General features: G+C 58.8%; 3 protein-coding genes across 3 annotated transcripts in view; all 3 read left to right on the plus strand.

The window, feature by feature from the left end:
* The window catches only part of TSPEAR (thrombospondin-type laminin G domain and EAR repeats), a 68,915-nt gene that overhangs the window by 6,811 nt on the left and 46,519 nt on the right, over positions 1–15,585 (plus strand). The window lies entirely within an intron of this gene.
* LOC105824158 (keratin-associated protein 10-12-like) lies at positions 412–1,221 on the plus strand. The gene has a single exon (XM_012661530.1). The coding sequence runs from the start codon at positions 412–414 to the stop codon at positions 1,219–1,221; it is 810 nt and encodes a 269-aa protein (XP_012516984.1).
* Positions 12,984–13,931, plus strand: LOC105824157 (keratin-associated protein 10-1-like). Its single transcript, XM_012661529.1, has one exon. It carries the CDS (start codon positions 12,984–12,986, stop codon positions 13,929–13,931), a length of 948 nt encoding a protein of 315 aa, XP_012516983.1.

The following is a 15,585-nucleotide window of genomic DNA, read 5'->3' on the forward strand; positions in this document are numbered from 1 at the left end:
CTGTCCCTCCCAGGGGCAGACGTCTGTGCACCGAGGAAAACCCCTGCTGGGCGGAGCGCAGGGCTGTCCGATTCAGAACGTGTCCTGATGGCCGCCGTCCCTGCACCTGGGGTGTATTTTGATGCAATCAAAACATTTCTACTGGCTGACCTCTGGGGACAGACGCAGGTCAGGACAGCCCCAGCTCCACTCAGGAGCCTCACAAGCCAGCAGCATGCAGAGACACGGACCCAGCGCTGCTGACACAACACGTGACTCCAAGCAGGAATAAGGAAAGGGGAGGCTTCGCTGCCTGCTGCTGGGACGACACAAACAGCCGGGGGTGTATAAAAGCCCGACTGCCCAGAGCACCTCACTCCTCACCCACACACTCACCCCTCACCCACTCACACCTCCCAGCGCAACCCCAGCATGGCCGTGTCCGCCGTGTCCGTCTGCTCCAGCGACCTGAGCTACGGCAGCCGGGTCTGCCTGCCCGGTTCCTGCGATTCCTGCCCCGACTCCTGGCAGGGGGACGACTGCCCAGAGAGCTGCTGCGAGCCCCCCTGCTGCGCCCCCAGCTGCTGCGCCCCGGCCCCCTGCCTGACCCTGGTCTGCAGCCCAGTGAGCTGTGTGTCCAGCCCCTGCCAGTCAGTCTGCACCAGCACCTGCACGCCCTCGTGCTGCCAGCAATCTAGCTGCCAGCCGGCTTGCTGCACCCCCTCCCCCTGCCAGCAGGCCTGCTGTGTGCCCGTATGCTGCAAGCCCGTGTGCTGTGTGCCCGTGTGCTGCAAGCCCATGTGCTGTGAGCCTGTGTGCTCTGGAGCTTCCTCTTCATGCTGCCAGCAGTCTAGCTGCCAGCCAGCTTGCTGCACCCCCTCCCCTTGCCAGCAGTCCTGCTGTGTGTCCGTGTGCTACAAGCCTGTGTGTTGCAAGCCTGTGTGCTGCAAGCCCATCTGCTGTGAGCCTGTCTGCTCTGGGGCCTCCTCTTCAAGCTGCCAGCAGTCTAGCTGCCAGCCAGCTTGCTGCACCTCCTCCCCCTGCCAGCCGTCCTGCTGCAGACCTTCCTCCTGCGTGTCCCTCCTCTGCCGCCCCGTGTGCAGACCTGCCTGCTGTGCCCCCGCCTCCTCCTGCCACCCCAGCTGCTGCCGCCCAGCCTCCAGCGTGTCCCTCCTCTGCCGCCCTGCCTGCCCCCGCCCAGCCTGCTGCAGCTTCTCTTTGGGCCAGAGGTCCAGCTGCTGATGGGCACGTCTCATTTCTCCAGCGCTGTTCCAGGGCCAAGTCTGACGCCCACCTGCAATCCTTGGAGCCCTGAGCCCATTCTGGGTATCCTCTGCCATGGAGACCCCACTACAGCCAGCTGTGCTGAGCCCCCGCAGCTGGGCTGGCTCCCTGGCGGGCTCCGAGGTCCCACCTGGCCGTGCATTTGTTCTCCTCTCCGTCCTGGTTGGCTGGTGGTGGCTTTGTCCTGCCCTGTGTGAGTGACTAGTCTTTCAACAAATAAAGTCACTAATGTGCCTTCTCAGAAGCCTTATTTGCATATGTGTCCGAGCATGGGAGAAGAGCTTCGAGCTGACGTGTGGGTGGGCACTTTAGGACGCTGGCCTTGAGCTGGTCCAGGGTGACAGCACCATGGGGCAGGGCCGGCTGTGACCTCTCCTGTGCCAGGGTGCCTGCTGTGGTGGTCACCTGCCAGCCTCAGTGGGGACACTGCCCACCTGGGGTCTCTGGGAGCCCCTGGGAGCCTCTGGGATGTCCCAGCCTTGGTCGTGGTGCTCTGTGCTTCCTGTCCCTCCCCCTGGGGCCTGGAGTGAGCTGCCCGGGTGCCCCCCTGTGACCTCTCGGCACCCACAGGCCAGCCTCAGCCCGGACTCCTGCCGCTCCCTTCCCCACCCCGTCTGACCTCCGCTCCCATCTGCCCACCAGCTCTTAGTCAATAAAGTAAATATTTCTCATTCCTGGGAGATATCTTAAAGCTAATCTTTTATCCATTGAGTATCTATGCATGTTTTACATTCTGGGCATGGTAATTTCAACATCCGAAGTCTCTGTTGGTTCTATTTCGGTTTTCTGTAGTTTCTGCCCGTTCTGACTCACGATGTCTCATTCCCTTGTGTACTTAGCTATTTTTGGCTGAGTAATAGTCCTTATCCTTGTCCTTGTCCTTGACAAGTATTTGTGGGCGTTTCTGGGGCCTCAGGCGAAAGCGTGTCTGCTTTTCCCTGCAGCGAGCAGCGCTGGGCCTGCAGGAACCCTGCCGGCTAAATTCATGGCCTGTGTTTTGTGGGCCACGCGAAAGGTGCACGTTGGGGCTGCAGAAGGAGGCGGCTCGCCGGGGAAGGACGTTTTCCTCCAGGCGTGCGGGGTCCCGAGGCCACGCACAGACCCCAGGTGGCAGAAGCCCGAGTGTCCCTCCGATGCCCCCTCCTCTGCAGCCCCAGCGTAACGTGGGGAGCGTCTCCCTCAGCCCTCACCAGAGGGGACTCTTGGCTGTGATTTCTGTCCCCTTGAGTCTGCAAAACTGTCCAGTCCTCAGTTGCAGTCGGCTAGACCCCCACACGCCCTCGGGAACACAGCGGCTCCTGGGCCGGCGGACGCTGCGCGAGCCGGCTCTCCCCCTGCGGCTCGTGAACTTGCGCGAGAAGCCGAAAAACGACTTCTTTGTTTTCACTAACCTCTAACTGAAATCCGCGTTTCAGTCGGTGACGAAGGCGGTCGGCAAACCCCGCAGCCTTGTCCGCAACAGGTCAGATCCGCGGGTGCCGCGCTGTGGCCGCCACAGTGCTCCGAACCCGCCTGTGGTCACCGCGACCTCGCGACTGTGGCAGCGCCAGGCCCGCGGGTCCTGCGACGCGTGCACTGCTCGGGAAGCACAGGCCACGTCGCCGTGTCACATTTTCATAGCGGCGTTTCAACGCAGTTGGTGTCCTTGGCAGCCCTGTCGTGAATTTTACTCTCCTGGCTTCCCACAGTGGCCAGGGCCGGCCACGGCACAGAGGGCCGAGCTCCCGTCTCCCCGATTTAGTCCCTTCAGCTTCCTGTGGCCGTCAGGGGGATCCCTCCGGGATTCCAGTCGCCCTCGGCAGGGAAGAACCGGGAGCGCAGCCCCCCTCACCCCTCGATTCTCATCACGACGAGTCAGGAACTTTCTGAACCTTCCCCAGCTGTTGGCAGTGGTTCCTGAATGCTCGAGGCCTTTTCTTTGGAACCGTCGTGTCTTCCTTTGTCCGGGTGACATTTCGTTCCTTCTCCGAGTCCTGCCGCTCCCACGGGGAGGACACAGGCACCGCAGCGCCCGGTTTCCTTCCGAGCTCCCAGCCCAGCTGCCGGCCCGCGGTGCCCCGTGTCTGGTCTTGTAGCCCCGAGCGAGCTGTCCCGCCCTTGAGCCTGGCAGGGCCACGTGTGCGCAGAGCTGGCTCCACCGTGTGCCCCTGCTGGTGGGGGGTTGGGGGGTCACCCCGTGGTGGGGAGGGGGGGCCTCGCTCCGGTGCTCCCTGGTGCCCACCACGGCAGATCTCCGCTGCCCTGGCCAGCCTGGCCCTGCCAGGTGACCGCCTCTCCCCGCTGGACGAGACACTGTAAGGGACACAGTCTCCCCACATCCAGGGAGCCGTGGGCCAGGCCGGCGCGTGGGGTGTGGGGCCCCCTAGTTTGTATCGGTCGCCCCTGTGGGAAGCCGGGGAGGCAGTTGTGCGTGTGCCCCCCGCAGCCCCTGACCCGGGGGCACCTCTCCCGCTCCCCGTCACTGTGTGTGTGTTTAATTGTGACATCAGCTACCTGCTTTTTGGTTTTTATTTATGAACCGTCTTGAGAAATTGTTTCATCTAATGAGAAGAATTTGCTTTATAACCACCTTTACCCATTCTGCCGCTCTGATTAAGCTCTCTGCTTTAGAGGTTTTCTTCTTGTTTCTGTTGTGTTTTGTTTTTAAAATATCTAGCAGGATTTGTTTTTTTTCCTTTCTGCTTGTTCTACTGTTTTGGAAGGTATATATTCTGTTTTTAATTGTACTAATGAATAGGTTTTAAGTTTACTTTTATTTTTGTTTTGTAATTATTGAGGTGAAGAATGAAACACTATAATTTGAGAAATTGCTATTTAGGAAGAAGTGATTTTGCTTCCCCAGCACCTACCCGCCCCCCCACTCGCCCACTCGCTAGTCTCTCCGTGCAATCTAGAGCAGCGCTGGCCGGTAGCGATATAGCCACGCGTGCCCTTGTCAATATTAGAATAGCCACATTGAAGAATGTGAAGAGGGACAGGTGAAATTAATCTAATGATATATTTACTTTAACCCAATATATCCAAACCGTTACCATTTCAAGGCGGGGTCCCAGCTGCGTTTCGGGTGCTCAGTAGCCACGTGTGGTTAGTGCCCTCGGCACACAATGAAGCGTTAGAATCTTATCCTTGTTATTAAATGAGGATACATCGTTATCACAGACGTGAAATTTGCATTTGTGTCTATGGCCGAGCACACTCGTTGTTCAGACGTAGGTCGGGGTTTTCTGCCCTCGAACCCGAGCCAGCCGTGATGGCCCCGGCCCCTGTGCTCTTGAGCTCTGGTGTTTGCTTCCTTTCTGTCTTCGTCCGTGGGGGCTCCTGAAACAAAAGCTGTGGACCGGGGAGTTCGCGCAGCAAACCTCTGTCTCTCCCAGTCCTGGAGGCTGGGGCCCGGGAGCAGCCGGGCAGCAGGGGCAGTGGGGGGCTCTCCTCCCGGCCTGCAGCCGGCCGCCTCCCTGCTGCGGCCCGTGGAGGTCACCTCTGCAGAGTTCCCTCCGTGAAGGGCGCTGACCCGTTCATGGGGCTCCACCTTCCCGACTTCGCCTCCCCGAGGCCCCAACGTTAGCACCGTCGCGCTGGGATCAGGGTCTCAGCACGTGAATTTTGGGGGCACACAAAGGTTCCATCCAGAACAGCCACTTAGTCATTTGTTGTATTTCCGTAAGTATGTTCGGAGGCTTACCTGGGCGGAGCACTGTCCGAGCTCTTGCTCACGTGAAAGTGTGTTGCTGTTGTCCTTCTTTGAGGAAGATGTGATACTCTGAAAAAAGAAAAAGATCAACCTCAGTCCACCGGAGTTTCCCCAGGAGCCGCGTGGCTGTCCCGCCGCCTCCCGCTGGCGAGTGGGCGAGGGACGGTCGGTCACCGTCGGTCCCTTTCCAGACAGCTTGTCGTTTCCGCTCGCATGGCGGGAGGACGGTTCACCGGTCTTCTGACGTTAGAACTTGCCGGGACGCGCCTCGGGTGAGCTCTGAGGCTCAGATCTTCTTACAACTCGTTACGTTCCTCTGGTCCAGACACACTCGTCTGTGTCCGCTCGGCCAGGACGCTCGTCCTCCAGCCCTTCTTTGTGACTATTTTGGTCCCAATTGCGCCCTCTCTCCCCAGCAACTCAGTCACCGCGTTGGTCTCAGCTAAATACGCGCCTGTTCGTCACCTTTGTCTCACCGTGTTGGTGACTTTCACCTCCACCGCCGTGTCTCGTGTTCCCACCGTGAGCTGATGCTCCGCCATGTTCGGTTTGCTCTTCTGCCCCTGGCGTGAGTTCCCAGCCCGCTGGCTGAGGGCGCGGGTCCCCCGCTCGGGCTGGCATCCCGGCCTGGCCCTGCCGCTTCTGGCTGTGCGACTTTGGGCAGGTTGTCTGACCTTTCTGTGCCAAGGCGTCCTTATCCCCAAGACTTGGTCACAGAGTTATGTGAAAATGAGTGAGTTGGTAGATGCCGAGTGCTCAGACCACCGCCTGGCGTGGACACTGCTTAGTAGATGTCATCTGACGTCACCGGCTTCGTCGCCACCACTGTTACACAGGTTATTTTCTAAGGTCCCTGAAGCTGTCACTAGAGTCACCTGGAAGCCCCTGTCTGCCTCACGGCATTGCTCTGCCATCCGGCCACCCCCCAGGTCCTGCGGGGTCCAGCTGTGCTCACTGGCCAAGTCCCTTGGGCACTACCTGGGCGCAGGCCAGAGCCCCCCACTGTGGGTAGAAGCAGCTCCTTCCAGGAACGGGTGGGCTGTCCCGGGGCGGCAGGGCCCGCAGCTGTGCTGGGAGGTGGGGGACCCGGGGAGACGCGGCATCAGCTGGCCCAGCGCCCAGGAGTTCCGCTCGGAATGGTTTGGGCATCCTGGGCTCCTGCACTCAGGGACGCTTGGGGACGCCTCTGCTCCAGCATGGGCGCCGCTGGGACGCAGAGAGAGAACCGAGATGCGGCCTCCAGAGCTCCTGCCTGCTGGGCGGGGTGGTGGGGGCAGGCGGGGAAGGGAAGGTGGCAGTGGTGACAGCGGAGGACGCCCGGGACAGCGTGAGAACGTGTGCAGGCCAGAGGGGAGGAGGAACACGGGAGCACACGTGTCCAGATGTAGCCAGATGTGGTTTCACACAGGACTGAGCGAGTCTGAGAATCACAGCTGCAGAGCGAAGGGACACTGGTGAGGAGTGACGGTCACCACGTCGCCCGCGGGAGGCCCTGAGTCTTTATTCTTAATAACTATATAATGACAGTGTGGGGGACACATTAATTTCTGCCAATGTGATAAAGGATAACGTGTGACCATGATCCCATTCGCCGAGGTGCACGGCGTCCCAAAGTGCACGCACCCCGCGCTTCATTCCTGTGACTCCAGGTGGGTGGGCGTTAAAGTCCTTCCCGTTTTTATTATTACAAACAACCCCACTGCGAGTGTCCTAGCCATCCAGCGCGGGGACCTGCGGCCTTGAGGACACATGTGGCCTTCTGGATCTTTGAGTGCAGCCTGTTGACTGAATCCAAATTTCGCAGAATGAATAGTAGTAGCGTAAGAAGTTTCCGTGTTGCCTGAATTCCTACAAGTGGGACTTCCCCGGCCGAGTGTCGGCTGATTTTAAATTCTGAGATGCTGACCAGCACCCCCACAGGCACTGTTCCCATTGTGCCGCCTGACAGTGAGGTCCCAGAGAACGGTGGTGAGAATGGAAAGCCCAGGCCTTCCGCAGAAACACCAAAGCACTGGCCAAAGACAGACCCAGTAGAATGGACTTCATCTGAACTCTGGAAAGGAGAGCAGAGTCCTGAGGCGGCAGGAGCAGAGGGACCTTTTCCCAAGCCAGCGTGGCCGTCTGTTTGACCCTGAGGACCAACACGAGGTTTGTCTCTGCAAACCCAGAGCTCTCGGGACAGAGAAGCCGCTGCCTGGAGGATGTTTGTCAGACATTTACAGGTACCGAACAGTCACCACCACCCAGGGCGAAGGCTGTCGGTTGGGCAAACGATGGACACCCCAGAAAGCCTGGGGGCAGAGCTGGGAGTGAGATGCTCTGGGGAGTACGGGCTTCGGGAACATCCACATTTTCCTGGGAGCCTGGAGGGCCCCACGACGCCCACGGTGGGCACAGCTCGCAGGACCTGAGGAGCTCTGGGCACTCACCTCGGCTGCGCCTCGAGCTCTGGGCCAGCGAGAAGTGGCGGGGCAGGCGGACGTACAGGCGGAGCTGTGACATCCCTTGGGGTCCGGCTGCAGAGCCTGGGAAACATTTTTGATTCCAGGTGTTTAAGGAACTCCCTGTTGGAGAACACAGTTGAACACCACATTTTTATTCTATTTTCATAATAAAACACCATGGCCCCAAGGAAAAAAATGTTTTTTCTAGTGTGGCAGCCAGTGTGTTAATGATTGAGACTAGGTTAGTGGCCTGACATCTCCATTGTAGTCTGGAGAAGGCTCCTTGTGCACAGGAGAGCAGCGTGCTCTGCTGTTGTTGGGTTGCGTGTTTTTGCAAACGTCTGTCAGGCCTGGTCGGGTTATGGTGTTCTTCAAGCCCCTATTTCCTTATGGGACTTCAACTGCGTTCTATTATTTTATTTTATTTTATTTTAATTAGAGAGAGTGGCTTATTGAAGTCTCCAGCTGATATTCCAGAACTGGAACTATCTGACCGTTTCTCCGAGTCTGTCATTTTGCTTCGTGTTCTTTGGGGGTGTGACGTTGGGGTGTATGCATTTACAATTGCTGTGTCTTCTTGGAGGACTGGCTTTGATCCACATTTGCTGTCCCGTGGGCCCAGGCCCTGCCAGGCAGTCTGCACCCGATCCCACCTGCCAACGCCCACAGCCCTGGCCCTGCCCCAGCCAGGCCTCCGTGTCCCCAGCCACGCGCCTGTGGCCTCATGGCAGCACACAGTGTGCCTCAGTTGCTCTCACCGGAGCTAACCCTCCAGGCCCCACTCCCTGACGTCCCGACAGTGAGGCCAGCCTGAGAAAGGCTGAGAAATTCTAGACTGGGGTGGTTTCTCTCCCAAACGTTTGGCAACATTCGCTGGTGAAATTATCTGGATCTGTAGTTTTCTTTGTAGGAAGGATTTTAATTTCAGATTCTATTTATTTAATAGATATGGGATATTTGGACTTTTTTTTCGTGTTGATGCTGCGTCTTCACAAATACCCCCGCCACCGCCATGTGTCTCTGCTACCACGAGCCATACTTAGACTCCCCTCGTCATACCCCGAACCCCCGACCGCCCCTCTGCAGTCGGTCTGCACCCCAGCCCGGCCCCTGGCGGCCACGGATGGTTTTTGGCCCCCTCTCATCGCCCTTTCAAAAATGACTTCCATGAGAACCACACAGAGGGTACCATTTTGCCACCTAACGAATGATTCCAACAGACCCTTTGCCAAAGAGGAGACACGAAGGGCAGATAAATATGCGAAACGTGTGCAACACCCTGAGTCATCAGGGAAATGCAGAGTGAACCCCGTGAAGCCCTCTGCACCCCCAGGCCACCAGCGTAACGACAGTCTGACGGGAAGGACCGGCAGGAACGGGGGCCTGGGCTGACACAGCTGAGCTTAAACCCACATCGCACTTGGGTTTTGTTTATGCCAAGGAACCTGCTCCTTTGATCTCCTTGGTTTGGCGTTTGCTGATTGTGTGTTTTGAGATTTTCCTTCATTTTCCCTCATTGCATTAGTTCCTGCAGCTGCCATAGCAAATTACCCCAGAAAGGGTGACTCAAAACAACAGACATTTGCTCTCTCGCAGTCCTGGAGGACAGAAGTCTGAAGTTCAGGTGTCAGCAGGGCCACACTGTCTCGGCGCTAAGGAGCCTTTTCTGCCTTCTGGAAGCTTCCACAGACCTTGGCATCTGGTGGCTCGTAGCTGCCTCACTCCAGTGCCCACCGCCGGTGCCACGCGGCGCCTTCCCGCTGTGTCCAAATTGCCTTCTCCTTTCTCTTACAAAGACTCTAGTCGCTGGGCGCAGGGCCCACCGTGAAGTGTGGCCTCATCTTAACCACATACCTCTGCGAAGACGCCGATTCCCAGTGAGGCCACGGCGGGAGGTTCTGGACTGTCGGGGATGGCGGAGGACACTATTGGACCACTGCACGCGCCTCCCTCCCGCTTAGTCGTATTTTCTTTTATTCTCCTCGTGGAGATCACGCCCTGGGTCTCTGGCCGTCTAAAGTCTACTGTGATTTGGACCTTGCACCATTACACAGACGGCGCAGGGTGCCTGGACCACGTAACCCCGCGGAGCCCCCCGAGTGTTCCGATCTTGTTGCCTTGTGTTTTATTTCTATAAATGCATGAAACCTGCGAGGCATCTCACACAGTCAGCGGTTGTCTACTGCGTTGCCCGTCCTCTGTTTCACCCCATCTCCTTGCCGACTTCCCGGCTTGCAGCTGTGGCTGTTTTCTTTCTGCCTTAAAGCTCCTTTTGGTATTTTCTGTAGTGCAGACCCTGCTGGGGACACGTTCTCTCAGTGTCTGGTTGCCTGAGAATGGCATTATTACGTCCTTATTATCATCCTTGCAGGTATGGAATTCTAGCGTGGTGCTTATTCTCGTGCAGACGGTAAAGGTGTGATCCCACTGTCTTCTGACTCCCGTCATCTCCACTGAGAAGTCATCTGTGAACGTCACTGTTGCCTCTTCCAAGGGCATCTGTCCTGTCCCTCTGGCCGGCTCTCTTCACATTCCTCCCTGTCTTTGGATTTCAGCCCCAGTGTGCCCAGATGTGGTTTTCTTTTTATTTACTGTGATAAAGATTCTTAAATGCCTCCGCATCTATGAGTCTTTCATCAATTTAAATTTCTTGTCCATTATATCTTCAAATATTTTACTACCCGTACCTCATTCTCTCCTAACCAGGAGATTAGAGGATTAAAACCAGCTTTTTCACCACGTCCCTTATGTTTACTGCTCCACTAAATTTACTTTAACCCTTTCTCCCCCTCACTGTGCGCAGTCTCAATATCGCCCCATCTCTGTTGCTTCACTAGTCTGCTCTTTGGTCTTGTCTAATACCCTGTTAAGCTAATCTACTAAGTTAACTTCAGTTCCTGTGCTCTGCCCGTCTAGACCTTCTCTTACATTCTGGTTCATAAATCCAGTTTGCCACTGAAATTCCCCGCCGTGTCCTCTATTTTCTTGAACAAATTAATCACAGTTACTTTAAATCCATGTTTGCCAGTTCTGTTGTCTAGATCTCCTGCAGGGCTGTTTCTAGTGTTTGCTTTTTCTCTCGGTCCTTTGTCCATTGGTCTTGTCTTCCAGTGTGCCCAGTAGTTTTGACTGAATGTCTGGCTTTGCACATGAAAATTGTAAGATTACTCCAGTCTCTGTTGACGGGACCTGGCTCCAGAGACCCACTTCTGATCCTGGCAGGCAGTAGGTCCTGGGCAGACTGTCCGAGTTCCACTGGAGCTGATGCCAGGTGGGGCCCAGCTTTGGCTCCAGTTTGCCCTCCGTCCTAGGGAGCAGCCCTTCACTCACACTCAGTGTTTCCAACAGAAAGCCCGGCTCCTTCCCAGAATCCTCTGCCTGGTCAGGGCTGCACTGTGGGTTTGTGTCTTCCAATTCCACGAGATGACTGAAACCTCTGCTCAGCCTCTCGGCCTCTCGGCTGTGAGCCGTGAATGGGCAACTGCCTTGAGCAAACCCCCAGTAACTAGCAGACTAACGTCTGTGCACTTTCCCTCCGATGGGGATCCCGTCACTCAGGTCTCGGCGGTCTCGGTACCTCCTGAAACCAGGTTTCCTATTTTCCCAGCTGGACGGCGGGTCTGACGCAAGTCAACTCCCCACACGCGGAACAGAACACGACAGAGCACTTTACACAGTGTAAGAGAAAGGTGGTGCATTGGAACCATTTTCAGAACTTGAAATTGTTATTCAGTGATTCCTCTGAAAATGTTCATGTTTTTCAGCCAATATTTATTAACGATCTTCCCCGCGCCGGGCACCGTTAGGTCTCTGGAGACTGACGGGCAGGCCGGGCACACGCTGTCCCTGGCTTTGCAGAGCAGAGAACACCAGACAACGAGCAGCAGCAGCCGGGACTCGCTGCGGACACGTCGGTGGCGGGACTGAGCGTCTGTCACTGACGCACAGCGGAAAGCTCCGGTCTCAGAGAGTAGAGCGAAACCACAGCCCCACGCAGACGGCTCGAAACTCTCCTCCGGGATCTGAGCCCTGTCCCATGCCCAGCTCCGCCACATGCAGGCCTAGTGGGCTCAGGGACGCCACGGCCGGGGCGGGACCTGTCTCCTGGCCCTTCTTCTCCCTCCCTGGGCTCTGAGCGCTGCCGTGGTGGGACAGGAGGAGCGTGGCAGGGCCAGCACTGTGGGCTCCCACTGCTGCAGCCTCTCTGACCAGCTCCGGGGGACCCGCCGTGGGGAGCGGGCGGCCCGTGGGTGGAGGGGGCGGGCTCTCCCTGGACGCCACTCGCTGCAGGGGGCGGAACAGACAGCCACCTCCACAGGCCCTTCCCAGCCCCTGGGCAGCACGGTGGCGGGGGCAGCGGGCCCTAGGTGGTCAGCGTGTGTCGTATTAGGGCACCCCGAGGGGGAAGGTCTGACCAGACACAGCACTGGAACGAGAGCTAGTTTCCAGCGTTGCCGGCTTCAGGACAACACAGAACATTGCACTTCACATCCTGTAACGCAGGCCTTGTTTTATAGTGAAATATGCACGTGTGTACTGTGATTTTATGTGAAAATGCGAAACCGCAATCAGCGTTACAGTTGGTGATGGGGGAGGGTGTCCCTGGTGACCGGGGCAGCTCACAGGGCCAGGAGCTCCTGAACTTCGTCTCCACCACGTGGCGACCGCGCGGGCGATCAGAGATTGCGACGATTTGAGAGGCCTGAGTGGAGCTGGGGGCTGCAGCGGGGCCCTGGGAAGGGCTGGTCGGGGGCAGGCGCAGGCTCAGGACAGGGACAGGGCACACGAGGAGGGGCCCCTGGGGACAAGGGCCAGTGGTGGCCCTCGGCCCAGCACGGATGCTCCGTGGGTTCAGAACCCGGGGACATGGCTGAGGGGGCTGCCATCGTGCCGAGCGGGGAGGGGCCGAGCCCTCGGTCCTCGTCCTCATGCACAGTCCCGCCGCCTCCCAGCCAAGGACAAGGCCCGCGGCAGGCACAGCGCAGGAGGCGCAGAGCCCGTCGGGGGAGAAACCCTCCAGAGCTCGGGCCAAGGGCTCTGGGTCCAGGCCCGGCGCCCCTCAGAGCCGCATGGCCCTGGGCAGGTCACCGAACACCCCCCAATCCGGGTTGTGTGTCACCGGGTGGTGACAGTCCTGTATCCCGGGAAGGGGCCTCACTGGAGGGGGTGTCTGCACCACGGGAAGCTCTTCCTACGGGCCGGCTGCAGCAGGGAGAGCCAGTGTCCTGGGGCTGCCGGGCCAGTGACAGGACAGGGCCCCAGCTCGCCAGGGACGGCCCAAGGCACGTCCCACCCCCCCGACCCTGTGTCCCTCGCTGCCCCACAACCCGGCTGGGAGCACCCCCAGCCCACTCCTGCCCCCAGGGGACCAATGGGACGGGCTGCACCAGGATGTTTACGAGCTGGACAACCTCACAGGCAAACAAACATCCTAATGACGGCCTGGCCCCGGCGCTCACCAACGAGGAAGGGGCGGCTGGGGGCTGGGACAACAGGGCGGGAGGGGTATAAAGGCCGACAGCGCCGAGCACCCCACACACTCCTCACCCACTCACCCACTCACACCTGCCCGGCTCAACCCCAGCATGGCCGCGTCCGCCGTGTCCGTCTGCTCCAGCGACCTGAGCTACGGCAGCCGGGTCTGCCTGCCCGGTTCCTGCGATTCCTGCCCCGACTCCTGGCAGGGGGACGACTGCCCAGAGAGCTGCTGCGAGCCCCCCTGCTGCGCCCCCAGCTGCTGCGCCCAGGCCCCCTGCCTGACCCTGGTCTGCAGCCCAGTGAGCTGTGTGTCCAGCCCCTGCCAGTCAGTCTCCACCAGCACCTGCACGCCCTCGTGCTGCCAGCAGTCTAGCTGCCAGCCGGCTTGCTGCACCCCCTGCCCCTGCCAGCAGGCCTGCTGTGTGCCCGTGTGCTGCAAGCCCGTGTGCTGTGTGCCCGTGTGCTCTGAGGCCTCCTCTTCATGCTGCCAGCAGTCTAGCTGCCAGCCGGCTTGCTGCACCCCCTCCCCCTGCCAGGCCTGCTGTGTGCCTGTGTGCTGCAAGCCCGTGTGCTGTGTGCCTGTATGCTCTGAGGCCTCCTCTTCATGCTGCCAGCAGTCTAGCTGCCAGCCGGCTTGCTGCACCCCCTCCCCCTGCCAGCAGGCCTGCTGTGTGTCCGTGTGCTACAAGCCTGTGTGTTGCAAGCCTGTGTGCTGCAAGCCCATCTGCTGTGAGCCTGTCTGCTCTGGGGCCTCCTCTTCAAGCTGCCAGCAGTCTAGCTGCCAGCCTGCTTGCTGCACCTCCTCCCCCTGCCAGCCGTCCTGCTGCAGACCTTCCTCCTGCGTGTCCCTCCTCTGCCGCCCCATGTGCAGACCTGCCTGCTGTGCCCCCGCCTCGTCCTGCCAGCCCAGCTGCTGCCGCCCGGCCTCCTGTGTATCCCTCCTCTGCCGCCCTGCCTGCCCCCGCCCGGCCTCCTGCGTGTCCCTCCTCTGCCGCCCCGCCTGCCCCCGCCCGGCCTGCAGTTGCATCTCCTTGGGCCAGAGGTCCAGCTGCTGAGGGGCACGTCCCCAGGGCCAGCAGGCTCAGGTCCACCCTGTGCCTCTCACAGCCCCCTCGATCCAGTCCTGGCCCAGGTTAGGCAGCTGCCCCCACCTGGGGAGGGGCCCCCACATCCCCCCTGTGCTGCCCTGACCTCCCCCTCCTGCCATCCAGAGACTGCCCCCACCTGCCATCTGGCCCCGTCCTCCCTCCTAGTGTCCCTGCTGCGGGTCACGTGGCCTCGACTTGAACCTGTCAGCACCCTCGGCCCCCAATAAACTCGCCGTGACCACCTGATTCTCTTCTCCTTGACGCTCATGGGGGTGGGGGCGGGGTTTTGAGCAGACAGTGGCCTCCTCCCGCCAGGAACATTTCTAGGAACGAGTGACTCAACCCAGAAATCACGGGGCAGTGTCCTCTCTCCTCTGGGGTCACAGGCGGGACTCCCAGACTCGCCCAGTCCCTGCCCGGCCCCTGCCCCAGCTCCCCGAGGCTGGTTATCCCAGAGGCCTCGGCTGGGGGTGGTCTTCTGGCCCCCTGGACTGTCCCAGCCACGTCCCAGCTGGGCAGTCCCACCCTCCAGAGTCGCCCCCAGGAAGCCACCTGCGGATCCAGGCTCCGTAGCCTCTGGGTCTGGGTCTCCCTTCCGGGGTGTCCCGGCCATGGCGCTACCCGCACAGTGGACCCTGGTGCAGGAGAGAGAGGAGCTGCTCCCCGTTCAGGGGAGATGAAGACGTGAGTGGGAGGGAAGATGTCGTGGGTGGAAACAGGGCCGCCTGCGTCCTCCTCTGGGAGCATCGAGGTCTGCACGCAGGTGGGGGACAGGGGTCCCGGCTTCACCTGACGGTCCGCACGCTTGTCCCCACACGGTCTGGGGACACCCGGAGGCTGGAGGCTTGGTCTGCACAAGGAGCTCGAGCCTCCCGGGCTTCCTTGGCAGGAAAGGTCGGCGCCGCGGACAGTGGCCGGGACAGTGGCCAGCACCCCCCTGCCGGGCAGGCCCCGCACTGATGGCCTCGGGCTCCCCCCGAGTGGCCTGTCCTGGCTCCAGCCCGGTTCTTGCCCAGCTGTTTGTGCAGTTCCTGTGGCCTGAGGGTGTTTTCAGCCGGTCGCTGTGATGCGGGAGGCAGAGGATGTGAACCTTTCCCCCATCAGTAGCCAACTGGCTTTTTTAAAAGTCCATTTCCCAGCCCTATCTGAAATATTTCTTTTACCTTATAAAAATTCCTTCGTCAATTTCTGAGACGGCTGTTTTCTTGCATTAGTCTCCTTCTGTCCTGGCACCAGTTCCAAGACGTTTCATCCACTTTAGCCGTGTGATGTATTTCAACAGTCGATAAGGAAGGCATCCCTTCTTATGTTCCAAACATTTTCATTATGTCTCGTAGATACTCTTTTCCCAATTAATTTTAGAATGTTTTTCAAGTTATTTTTAAAAGTACTAGAATTTTTACTGGAATTGCATTGAACTTTTAAATATTTAGGAGGAATCTGTAATTTTAAATATTGCCTCTCAGTTGCATAGCAGCACATGTCCGCTTAGAACTTACCGTTTTCTTCTGTTGGTCGTACATGGTCCTACTGGGATAGACTCTGGATGTTTTCCTAGTGTCAATGGGAAAAGTTTTCTATTACATTGTCTTAGTATGGAAATCATATATAATATATCTAT

The sequence above is a fragment of the Propithecus coquereli genome, unplaced genomic scaffold (assembly GCF_000956105.1).
Source record: "Propithecus coquereli isolate 6110/MARCELLA unplaced genomic scaffold, Pcoq_1.0 Scaffold717, whole genome shotgun sequence".
Taxonomy (NCBI): Eukaryota; Metazoa; Chordata; class Mammalia; order Primates; family Indriidae; genus Propithecus; species Propithecus coquereli.